At 39.3% G+C, this 13,302-nt stretch overlaps 1 protein-coding gene across 1 annotated transcript in view; it reads left to right on the forward strand.

Annotated features, from left to right (window-relative positions):
- Window positions 1–446: 446 nt before the first annotated feature.
- Window positions 447–13,302, forward strand: part of LOC127626106 (transmembrane channel-like protein 6) — a 38,802-nt gene continuing 25,946 nt past the window's right edge. The window contains exons 1-2 of the mRNA XM_052101669.1: window positions 447–626; window positions 12,964–13,096. Of these exons, the coding sequence (XP_051957629.1) occupies window positions 602–626; window positions 12,964–13,096 (158 nt within the window). The 5' untranslated portion in view covers window positions 447–601. The remainder of the gene's footprint in view (window positions 627–12,963; window positions 13,097–13,302) is intronic.

Here is a 13,302-nt window from a genome sequence, read left to right on the forward strand (position 1 = left end):
AGGCTTCTCCGATGTAAAACAGTGCATTCTTTAGGTATGCATGCGAGTAGTATAAATATTCCGGACATCCTTCATCTGGTGATGTGGGTATTGACCTGTGGCTCCATTATATATGATGTAATGACAACACCCGCGAAAATGATCCAGCGTTTTGATTGGTCTCCTCAGTTCCCCAGGGATTGTGGGATGGTGAAGTGTCCATGTGCACTTCAGAGTCTCTCCAGCTCATCCTGGTGATTCATGAATACTGAGGATTTGCGCAGTTCTCTATTGGGATACTGTTTTTTGCATACTATATGGGAGGGAAGTATGGATATTCGGACGCAGCATATATGAGCGACGACGACTCAAATGAAGAGGTTTAACGTATGAACCGGTTCATTTGCATCTGATCTGTCCGAACGAACCGATTCGCGGAAGTGACTCGGACTTGTATGCGCTTCTCAGTTCATGTTGATACAAAGTTTCCGTGTGCGCTTGATCGGCGCGGTGAGCAACAGTTCATTAACTTTATTTATTCCCGCTGATCAGCGGATCAATCGTGTTCACATGAGCGATAGAAGACCAGAAAAACGAGCGATTTGAAGTTTGTAGGAGTTATATGAGAACAGAAGAGGAAGAATCAGGTGCGTTTGAACTCGCTGCTGTTTGAGTCGTTTGGGCAGGTGTGGAGAGATTTAATCGATCTGATTTGTGTGAGATCATCATTATATGTGCAGTGTTCACAGTTACTGATAAAAGTTAGTACTATAGTACAGGGGTGGTAAAACTTTGAGTCAAGTTTATCTGTATAGCGCTTTAGGCAATACAAATATTTGTTTTTAAGCAGCTCTAGAGAAAAACACATTGTAATATATGAAATCTAATAAATGTTAGTTCCTCTGGTTATACAGCATGAACATATCAGACAGATATGTGCAATGCAAGTCATGCATTTATTGAGTAAACTTGAGCTTTTGTGGGGGGTTTTGGTAGGAAATGTTTAAAAGCAGTCATTTATTATCCATGTTTTCCACTTTAAGAGAATAAAGTGACACAGACAGTGTCTGTGAATGATTTCCACATATGTGTTGTGGTATAGACCTGATACTGGAAGGCATTGAGAGGAAACAAATATTAGATGTCCCAAAACATGGCATTGCCATCGTTCATGTCACCGTGGAAGCACCACAGTAAAAAAGAATGACAAACAAACGTGGTAGAATGATTCTTTTTGGTTCTTTGTGTGGAATCTGGTGTTTTGCAACAAAGTCATTGTGAATGATACAATGAATGACATAATCTCAGATATGAAGCATTTACACTGTTTTGGTTTGATTGAATCTTGTCAGCAGATATTTATAGTCTTGTCTTTATTATGTGTTATGTGGTTAAACAGGGATGACACCTGTTCCGGAGAACTCTGAGGAGACGTGAATGGATTCTGTTGAATAGTTTAAGGTGTCTTGAAATCTTGTTGTTCATTCAGACTCTGATCTCAGTGAAATTGGGAACTTTTCTTCAGCGGTTCTTGCAGTGATTGTGTGTGTGTGGTCATGTAAACACATAAATGGCATTTCTTTATGAAAGTGAGGTCATAAACGGCTTAAAAATAAACTAATGGACACGGGTAGATTTTAGAGGTAGACCGCTGTAATGGTTTAAGAAGTGATCAGTGGTGATGGTTGTTGTTTGGAACTATCGGTTATCGGCAAAAATCAATACTGATAGTTTTTTATTCCTCATCATTAAACGTCATCTGGTGAAATATATACATACAAAACTCTTCATCTGGTGAATATATTGGCTATAAAAAGTTAAATTCGTTAAATTCTTACATATAGAGCATTGTTACGGAGCCAAGTCTACATCATTTCAAAATAAGAGTCCCTGGAGTGTTTTGGGCTTGTTTATAGTTAAAGTCCAGTGTTCTGCACCAAATCTTCATTTTCTGGTTATTATTGGTAATGTGGAAGCACAATGAACTTCTTTTGGGATTTTCTATAAATTGATTTTAAAAACTGTCGGCCGATTCATCGATTATCTGCCTTTTTCACATCCTTAGTTATCGGCATAAAATCCACTATCTGCCGACCTTTAGTAGTTTTTGCCGATTACACCTATTGTGTGTTGTGCACATGAAAGAGAATAACTCGATTATTTCCAATCTCACATAAAAGAAGATTTCTTGCTTTGTCCAGTTGTTTTAAATAAACAGATTTTTGGGAGTTATCAGTTGGGCAGCAACTAACGATTATGTTAATAATCGACTAATCTAACGATTATTCGACTTTTCGGCGTTTATTGCAACGGTTAATCATTCGCTGTTAACCGATTATTCAGCTTGTGCAGCTAAATAAAAACTTAAAGGTTGAATTAAACGTGCTTATTAACAATAAAGAGGACAAAATGATCTTTTAAAAACACCTCTAAATGAGGGAATTAAAGGGGAAAAATCCTCTTGTTATGAAGTGTTTTTGTCTTGTTTTCCATTTAACATTGTCTTAAAAATCCTTAAAAGAAGATGAGAAGCAATAAGATATTTAGACCTGCTTTTAGAGAATGTATCTAAAATATAAGTGTATTTTGTCACATGTTCATACTTCTGCGAGTGCAGTAAAGACAAATATACTCATATTCATGATCTATTCTCTAAAAGCACGTCTAAATATCTGTTATGCTGCTTTTCAGGTGAATGCATCTTTTTTAAAAGATTTTTTGATATTTTTAAATATGAAAAATTAACTATTTTTTCTTCTGAAGTATAGCTGTTTAAGTAAAGTGATGAGCGTCTCCGCGCCAGTAATGAGTGTCTCCGTGCCACCGCGCCAGTGATGAGCGTCTCCGTGCCAGTGATGAGCGTCTCCATGCCTCCGCACCAGTGATGAGCGTCTCCGTGCCTCCGCACCAGTGATGAGCGTCTCTGTGCCTCCGCGCCAGTGATGAGCGTCTCCGTGCCTCCGCACCAGTGATGAGCGTCTCTGTGCCTCCGCACCAGTGATGAGCGTCTCTGTGCCTCCGCGCCAGTGATGAGCGTCTCCGTGCCTCCGCACCAGTGATGAGCGTCTCCGTGCCTCCGCACCAGTGATGAGCGTCTCTGTGCCTCCGCGCCAGTGATGAGCGTCTCCGTGCCACCGCGTTAGTGATGAGCGTCTCCGCTCCAGTGATGAGCGTCTCCGTGCCTCCGCGTCAGTGTTGAGCGTCTCCGTGCCAGTGATGAGCGTCTCCGTGCCAGTGATGAGCGTCTCCGTGCCTCCGCGTCAGTGTTGAGCGTCTCCGTGCCAGTGATGAGCGTCTCCGTGCCTCCGCATCAGTGATGAGCGTCTCCGTGCCTCCGCATCAGTGATGAGCGTCTCCGCGCCAGTGATGAGCGTCTCCGCGCCAGTGATGAGCGTCTCCGCGCCAGTGATGAGCGTCTCCGTGCCAGTGATGAGTGTCTCCGTGCCTCCGCTCCAGTGATGAGCATCTCCGTGCCAGAGATGAGCGTCTATGTGCCACCGCGCCAGTAATGAGCGTCTCCGTGCCTCGGCGTCAGTGTTGAGCGTCTCCGTGCCTCGGCGTCAGTGTTGAGCGTCTCCGTGCCTCGGCGTCAGTGATGAGCGTCTCTGTGCCAGTAATGAGCGTGTCCGTGCCTCGGCGTCAGTGTTGAACGTCTCCGTGCCTCGGCGTCAGTGATGAGCGTCTCCGTGCCTCGGCGTCAGTGTTGAACGTCTCTGTGCCTCGGCGTCAGTGATGAGCGTCTCTGTGCCTCGGCGTCAGTGATGAGCGTCTCTGTGCCTCGGCGTCAGTGTTGAGCGTCTCCGTGCCAGTGATGAGCGTCTCCGTGCCTCCGCATCAGTGATGAGCGTCTCCGCGCCAGTGATGAGCGTCTCCGCGCCAGTGATGAGCCTCTCCGTGCCTCCGCATCAGTGATGAGCGTCTCCGCGCCAGTGATGAGCCTCTCCGTGCCTCCGCGTCAGCGTTGAGCGTCTCCGTGCCAGTGATGAGCGTCTCCGCGCCAGTGATGAGCGTCTCCGTGCCAGTGATGAGCGTCTCCGTGCCTCCGCATCAGTGATGAGCGTCTCCGCGCCAGTGATGAGCGTCTCCGTGCCAGTGATGAGTGTCTCCGTGCCTCCGCTCCAGTGATGAGTATCTCCGCGCCAGAGATGAGCGTCTATGTGCCACCGCGCCAGTAATGAGCATCTCCATGCCTCGGCGTCAGTGTTGAACGTCTCCGTGCCTCGGCGTCAGTGATGAGCGTCTCTGTGCCAGTAATGAGCGTCTCCGTGCCTCGGCGTCAGTGTTGAACATCTCCGTGCCTCGGCGTCAGTGATGAGCGTCTCTGTGCCAGTAATGAGCGTCTCCGTGCCTCGGCGTCAGTGTTGAACGTCTCCGTGCCTCGGCGTCAGTGTTGAACGTCTCCGTGCCTCGGCGTCAGTGATGAGCGTCTCCGTGCCTCGGCGTCAGTGATGAGCGTCTCCGTGCCTCGGCATCAGTGATGAGCTTCTCTGTGCCTCGGCGTCAGTGATGAGCGTCTCTGTGACTAATCGTTTCAGCCCTAGTTATCAGCATATTGGTGTGCATGTAAATGGGCTCAATGATTGTGCGAACGCGATTACTTCCTGGTTTCAATGCGGGATCTGAACCCGGGTCTTCCACTCTGCTGACTCGACACGCTTCCGCTCTCGCCTCAGGGGAAGGAAAACATGCTTAAGACAATAAAAAAAAAAAAAGTGTGATTAAGGATGGCGCATGTCAGTGAATCTGAAAAATATGGCTGACCTTGGGGTACCGTAACTCTCGGTAACAACATGCCGACTTCCTGTGTGATCATGTTGGTTCATTACAGCACTTTTACTGCTCAGGATCATGTGAACTGGATCAATCTTTCAGGAGAAACATTTTCTTATTTATTTCAGTGTAACATGTCCGCGCACGACTGGATCGTTTGATGCTTTTCTTTGGGTTCCAGATGTGCAAACATGCCCAGAATTCAGTGTAATCTGATCTCTCGACTATATAATGTTCCATTCGTACCATCAGTTTTGAGTCTTATATAAAGACAGCAGATGTCACTATTTTGGACATGTTTCAAATGACATTTTACCCCCCGTAAGGTCGTATCCCTTCACAGCAGCTCTGAGACTCGAAAGCAGGATGTTACAAAACATGTGACTATGCCTCCCCATGTGTTGAGACACATTTGACTGTGGGAACCTTGAATCAGTGAACTAATCCAAATATTACAACATTAAAATAACAACTTGCATGTCAAGTCCTTAACAATAATCATTTAAGTAGTACTTTTTTATCCTATAGAGAATAATGGCAATGAAAGTATTTTAATTCCATGTTTTAAAGTTTAATTTAATTGCATCAACCAAATTGTTTCTAAATAAATTCTTAAAACTTTTAAAAACATTTAAAAAGTAAAAAATAGAACAACTATTTTTCAACACACCATTGAATTTTTCACAATCTTTTATTCTTATATATTGCTTTATTATTATTATTATTATTATTATTATTATTATTATCATAATAATAATATTGATACTGTGAATACTGCATTTTACTATACAGTAGGGCTGCAACTAATGATTATTTTGATAATCGATTAATCTATCGATTATTAGAACGATTTTTCGGGTGATTATTGCAACGTTTAATCATTAACTCTTAAACGATTATTCAGCTTGTGGCCCGACTTAAAAGGTTGTATTAAAAGTGCTTACCAGTAATAAAGAGGACAAAATTGTCTTTTAAAAACACCTCTAAATGACATTCACTGAATTAAAATGTTTTATTAAGTTTAATAAAGAAATTCACTGCAATAATCCTCTAGTTATAAAGTGTTTTTGTCTTGTTTTCCATTTAAAAATGTCTAAAAATCCTTAAAAGAAGAAACATTTAATTGTGAATCAGCATATCAGATATTTAGACTTGCTTTATGTGAATATATTTTGTATATAAGTGTATTTTTCACTTTTTATAATTCTGCGAGTGCAGTAAAGACAAAATATATTTATATTCAACATAAATGCTGTAAAAGCAAGTCTAAATATCTTATATGCTGCTTCTCAGATTAATGCATTTTTTTTAAAGGATTTTTAGATATTTTAAAATATTTGTATTTTTAATATTATAGTCAACATTCTCAGATAAAAAAAATGTTTTCTTTAGTATAACGCAGTGGGGATTTCTTTAAGACTGCAAGGGAAGCTCAGCTTCCCCTATAATGTCAAACAAATAATGGTCAAATATGTACTATTGTGTAAACAATTTATTGACTAAAAATGCGTTAGAACACGTTCATCTCGAAGACGAGTTCGTTCAGAATCAGCTACATTACATATAGCAGGTCGGCTGACTCGATTTACTTCTCATACATTCCCGTAGCGTCAGTGCATTTCCCTGTTGAAGCCGAGCGTCCATTGACTTCAACGGGGCTGCTCTGAACAGTTTTTTTCAGTGCTCCGAAAATAGACGGTCATTGGATAAATGCTGCGATTATGTCCCGCCCACGGACGCTCAGCGTCTCTGGGGGTGAATGAGGAGTGGGCTGGCCCAGACTCCGGGCTTCCTTGTGATGATTGGAGGATCTGTCGAAAGGCTGCGTCTCCTTTTGATTGACAGCGCATCTGTACTATAAGAAGTCACTGAAGCTATTTCGCGCTCAGTCCCATCGTGGATTTCTCAAGTGTAGTCGAAAGACAAACTGCTGCAACCTATTTCTTTATATTTGTTTGCCGAAATTGCTAGTCAATTTGCATAATACATTTCACACAATTATACACCACATTCCTTGTTTCAGTTTTACCAAGTTTAATATATTTTGTTTTAGAGCGTTCGTTCGTTCGTTCGTTCGTTCATTCATTCATTCATTCATTCATACAGTAGGCTAGGCTAGCGTCGTACGGGTGAAACTGCGCACGATGGCAGACGGTGCTAATATTGTCGACCTGATTTTGGCGAAGCCATTTGAAAGTCTTCCTTACGAGGAAAAAATTAGAATTAAACAGCAGGGCAGATCAACACCTAAGATTGATTTAGTGCAAAAAATAGGGTAAATAAGTTTATAATGTAGGCCAAAAATGAGCTTCCCCTCTTTGAAAGACCAGCAGCCGCCACTGGTATAACGCATTAAATATAACCGCATTAAAGATGTAACACATTAAATATAACCGCATTAAAAAATGTAACTCATTAAATATAACCGCATTAAAGATGTAACGCATTAAATATAACCGCATTAAAGATGTAACGCATTAAAGATGTATCGCATTAAATATAACCGCATTAAAGATGTGACGCATTAAATATAACTGCATTAAAGATGTGACGCATTAAATATAACCGCATTAAAGATGTGACACATTAAATATAACCGCATTAAAGATGTAACGCATTAAATATAACCACATTAAAGATGTGACGCATTCATTATAACCGCATTAAAGATGTGACGCATTCATTATAACCGCATTAAAGATGTGACGCATTAAATATAACCGAATTAAAAATGTAACACATTAAATATAACCGCATTAAAGATGTGAAGCATTAAATATAACCGCATTAAAGATGTAACACATTAAATATAACCGCATTAAAGGTGTGACGCATTCATTATAACCGCATTAAAGATGTGAAGCATTAAATATAACCGCATTAAAGATGTAACGCATTAAATATAACCACATTAAAGATGTGACGCATTCATTATAACCGCATTAAAGATGTGACGCATTCATTATAACCGCATTAAAGATGTGACGCATTAAATATAACCGAATTAAAAATGTAACACATTAAATATAACCGAATTAAAGATGTGAAGCATTAAATATAACCGAATTAAAAATGTAACACATTAAATATAACCGAATTAAAGATATGAAGCATTAAATATAACCGCATTAAAGATGTGAAGCATTAAATATAACCGCATTAAAGATGTAACACATTAAATATAACCGCATTAAAGGTGTGACGCATTCATTATAACTGCATTAAAGATGTAACACATTAAATATAACCGCATTAAAGGTGTGACGCATTCATTATAACCGCATTAAAGATGTGAAGCATTAAATATAACCGCATTAAAGATGTAACGCATTAAATATAACCACATTAAAGATGTGACGCATTCATTATAACTGCATTAAAGATGTGACGCATTAAATATAACCGAATTAAAAATGTAACACATTAAATATAACCGAATTAAAGATGTGAAGCATTAAATATAACCGAATTAAAGATGTGAAGCATTAAATATAACCGAATTAAAAATGTAACACATTAAATATAACCACATTAAAGATGTGACGCATTCATTATAACCGCATTAAAGATGTGACGCATTAAATATAACCACATTAAAGATGTGACGCATTCATTATAACCGCATTAAAGATGTGACGCATTAAATATAACCGAATTAAAAATGTAACACATTAAATATAACCGAATTAAAGATGTGAAGCATTAAATATAACCGAATTAAAGATGTGAAGCATTAAATATAACCGAATTAAAAATGTAACACATTAAATATAACCGAATTAAAGATGTGAAGCATTAAATATAACCGCATTAAAGATGTAACACATTAAATATAACCGCATTAAAGGTGTGACGCATTCATTATAACTGCATTAAAGATGTAACACATTAAATATAACCGCATTAAAGGTGTGACGCATTCATTATAACTGCATTAAAGATGTGAAGCATTAAATATAACCGCATTAAAGATGTTACACATTAAATATAACCGCATTAAAGGTGTGACGCATTCATTATAACTGCATTAAAGATGTAACACATTAAATATAACCGCATTAAAGGTGTGACGCATTCATTATAACTGCATTAAAGATGTAACACATTAAATATAACCGCATTAAAGGTGTGACGCATTCATTATAACTGCATTAAAGATGTAACACATTAAATTCAGTGCCGGCTGTTCATGAGTGCAGTAGATGACCTAATCCTTCCAATGTCCTGTAAAGAATACTCCACAAAACAAACTCCAGCCAATAGGAGGAATAAACACAAAGTACGTGCAGATTCACCAGCACACTGTCCTGAAGGAGTGCCACCCCACAAAACAAACTCCAGCCGCCTGGTGGAACAGCACAAAAAGAAACAAAAAGGTGCCCAGTTTCCTTAGAGAGTCACGTGAATGTTCAGTGAGTCAGGTCCAATAGGCAGCAACATGAGTATCACAAAATAACTCACTCCATTGACTTCATGAAGGACATCGCTTGCTGTGGGTATGTGAATGTTTTACGGCCTTCCTTATTATCTAATCTCAGTTTGAGCGGGAACATCAGTGCAAAAGTGATCTTCTGTTGATGTAACAGTTTCTTGCGTTACTTGAATCGATCACGTTTCTCTCTTGTCCAATTCTGGGTACAAGAAAATGTTGTGGTTTTTCCTAGAAAGCTTTCCTTTACTCCTCGCCTCATGTAACACAAGATCTTTATGGGATGATCTCAGAAATTTGGCATGAATTGATCGGGGCCTGTCTCCCTCCGCGGATCTCTGAGCTCACTCGATTGCCATCTTATGGCCTGTTATGTCGAGCAGACTCGGGAAGAGCTCATCTAGGAATTCCACCATATCTCTGCCTTCCTCATGCTCAGGAATTCCAACAATTCGGTTGTTCGGTTGTTGCTGTCTGGTGTCGGTGAGGGTGGTTTGTTCTCTGGATAAGATGTGTGTTGTCTATACAGCTGGAGTTTCACTTACTGCCCCCTGGAGAAAACACGTGGAACTACAAGCTGCAATTACATTAATTGCATACATTTTTTATATTATTAATCACACTGAATTAACTCGTTAAATCAGTGTGCTTAACTCGTTTAAGCATTTTAAACAGATTATTGTCCAACACTAATGATGCAAGAACATCTGTGTGAACTTACAGCTACTGAACATCACCACTACACCAGTCAAAGTCATTGAGCAAAAATGGGTCAGAACTGAGAATCTTATGTAACTCATTATTTTCTTATGTAATGCGATCACATTCAGAAAAGTGCGACTGAAGTGTCCAAACACTCTTTGAGGCCGCTGTGTACTTGTGTGAGCTGAAACGGATGAAAAATGATCCACTGCACTTCTAGCAGGAGTTTGTGGTGGACTGATAATGTGATTTCCATACGAGTGTGTACCAGTGGTGTGTGTTGTGATGGGGTTTCGGAGGGTTTGACGTCTGATGCAGTTTCAAATGTCTTCTGACCACAAATTGCTGCAGCTGATGATGTGATGCCGTTCAGTGCCAGGAAAACAAGCGTGTTCCTCCACCCACTGACACATCTGCACACACACACACACACTTTCTCTAGTTCTGCTTTATCTTTAGTCAGCTCTAGATTGGCACTAATGTTTAGTAGTGTGCTGGAGAACACTAGATGTGTGAACACAAGCTAATGAAGTGATTTGACACATTTTAAACGGTACATTTGGCTTTATCTTAAACCACATTTCTCTCTGTCTCACACATCCAAATGTACATGTTTGTGATTTTGCATCTGTTGTTCTGAGTATCGTGTTGTGTCTTTGTTCAAATAATGTATTCAGTCTGTTTCTCTTCCGTTTTATAACGATCGCAGCTGGTTTGCCCGTGGGCACGTGTGTTTGTGCTGTTGGCACAGATGTTCTGCTTATCATGTAAACTTTCTGATTTAAATCACCTCCTTTGTTTTATGACACTATTCAGTGTTCAAATTAAGTTAATTGTTACGTATGGAGGCGCAAATGAGTCAAAATTAAATAATGAAAGAAATAGTTCACCCAAAAAGGATATTTCTCCCATTCGTCAATGACCTTTAACCCTTTCTGAAGTGATACAATCAGTTTTTAGTAAATGATGAGAGAATTATCATTTTTAGGCAAACTATTACTTTAAATAAATATTTAGGTAAATCATTAAATACATAATGAAATTGGTAAAACTATAAAATCCTTAAATGAATCATTAAATCACAAAATAAAACAATAAATGACCCAAAGCTCATGCTTTAATGAAAAATCAACCCAAAGATGATGATTAATGAAATAGAAGCACATTTATTGTTTTATTTTGTGATTTAGTGTAATTTGGCCCTCTGTAGGCCTGTTTCATTTTTTAAACGTAACGAAAAATTACTTAGTCAAACATTAAAACGTATTAATATGAAAGTTTTTGGTTTGGCTGTGTAAAAATATTGATGATGATCTTCATTTGAATGATCCTGAGATTCAGTTCTTAAAATCACTTTTGGGGTTCTGGTATCTCAGCGAGTATTGACACTATCACACCTGGAGTCGCGAGTTTGAATCCAGGGCGTGTAGTGAGTGACTCCAGCCAGGTCTCCTTAGCAACCAAATTGTCCCAGTTGCTAGGGAGGGTAGAGTCACATGGGGTAACCTCCTCATGGTCACTATAATGTGGTTCTCGCTCTCGGTGGGGCGTGTGGTGAGTTGTGAGTGGATGCCGTGGAGAATAGCGTGAAGCCTCCACACACGCTACATCTCCATGGTAACGTGCTCAACAAGTCACGTGATAAGATGCGCGGATTGACGGTCTCAGACGCGGAGGCAACTGATATTCGTCCTCCGATTGAGGCGAGTCACTACACCACCACGAGGACTTACAAATTGGGAGAAAAAGGGGAGAAGATCCACAAAAAAAGCATTCTTAAAATCACAAGATTGATCTTTTAATTTAAATGTTTACTTTTTTTTTTTTATTAATATTTTATGAATGTATCAGGAAGGGTTTATACAGATTTCCTGATTGAATTCTGATTCACAAGCTTTCGATTAGGAATTCGATATCGATTCATTTGGGCGTATTTCAGTGATAATGTTCATTTTGCTGACACATGAATGAAATTCCCAGTTAATGCTGTTAATTATACAGGGACCTTCGAACTACTCTGTAAAAAGGGATTTGTGTGTCAAGTAAATTTGATTAAAAAAATATGTTGAGGTTTATAAATATTACAGATATTTAATTTTTATTAATGCTATACAGCATTGTATAAAATAAAATGTTTTTTGGGTACATTTAACAAATAACTTTAAGAGAGAAGACGACCTAATTATTTTGTGGTGTAATTATTTTGTGATTTAATTTACGGGCAATTCATTTGAAAGTGAGCAACTGCTGATTTGATGACAATTTAGATGACTGGTCAACACGTGAACATGCTAAAAGATAAAGATTACGAAAAATATTTTTTACAAATTATAGATTTAATAGATTTTCATAATTTTGGTCATATTTTAGCTTTTCAAAATGATAAAATCCATTTATTCAATCAATAAATATGATACTGCACATATTCTATCTTGTTGCATGTTCATAGTTTACAGGTAATTATATTGATTTGTAAAGCACATGATTAAAATCGGTACTGTCTCTTTAAGAAAACTGGCATTTCTGTAAATGAGCGCATATTAATGAGAGTGGTCTGGAATGGCTTCGTTATCTCATCTGTTGTATGTTGGATTAGAATTAAATGTTTTTTTTGTTTTTTCTGACTGTAAAGAACACAAAGATCCATTAAAACAGACATTATTCAGTGACCAATGGATCGTGAGGATCTCAAAACAAACTTTTACTCTCAACACTCGCTGAAAGATCTCGCTGCTGAGCTTAAATCTGTATCAATACCGAGCTCTTGTTTTGGTGAGGTTGTGTGTGATGCAGCACCACGTTGACCAGATGAATCTGATTGGACAAACAGTCTTTCAAATCAACAACAAGCTTTTTCTCTTCCATTTTAAAAGTGGGTTCAAAGTTCAATTGCCTTATTTTCCTAAACTACATGTATGATGATGATATGTTTTTCACATGTAGCATTGTTCTCTTGTGAAGTGCATTCTGGGTTGATGTTAGTGGTGCTCTGACACGCCTTCAGATTGTCATAAAAATGTGTGTGTGGAATTACAGGCACGTTGCAACATGATCGCTTGATCGCATTCTTCTGTGTGTTTCAGGTGTTCAGCAGCAGGATGACAGACGCTGGGATCGTTCAGGAGTTTTCTCAGGTGTGTTGGTGATTCCAGCGGGACTCATGGCCTCTGGAGTCAGTTTTGACTCTGATCTGCACCTCATGATCACGGATCTGGAGTAAGTCACGTTTGTGTTTCACATGCTGCTCGATTGTAATCATGCTGTTTTTCCCTTTTTGTCTGTGGACCCACACCCAACTTTTGTGTGTGTGTGTGTGTGTGTGTGTGTGTGTGCGTGCGTGTGTGTTCACAGGCTTCACTCGCTACAACATTGTGTGTCTGTTTAGATCATTATTCATGTGCACAATCAGTCTTTCTCTAGGC

Source organism: Xyrauchen texanus, chromosome 32 (genome assembly GCF_025860055.1).
Source record: "Xyrauchen texanus isolate HMW12.3.18 chromosome 32, RBS_HiC_50CHRs, whole genome shotgun sequence".
Classification (NCBI taxonomy): Eukaryota; Metazoa; Chordata; class Actinopteri; order Cypriniformes; family Catostomidae; genus Xyrauchen; species Xyrauchen texanus.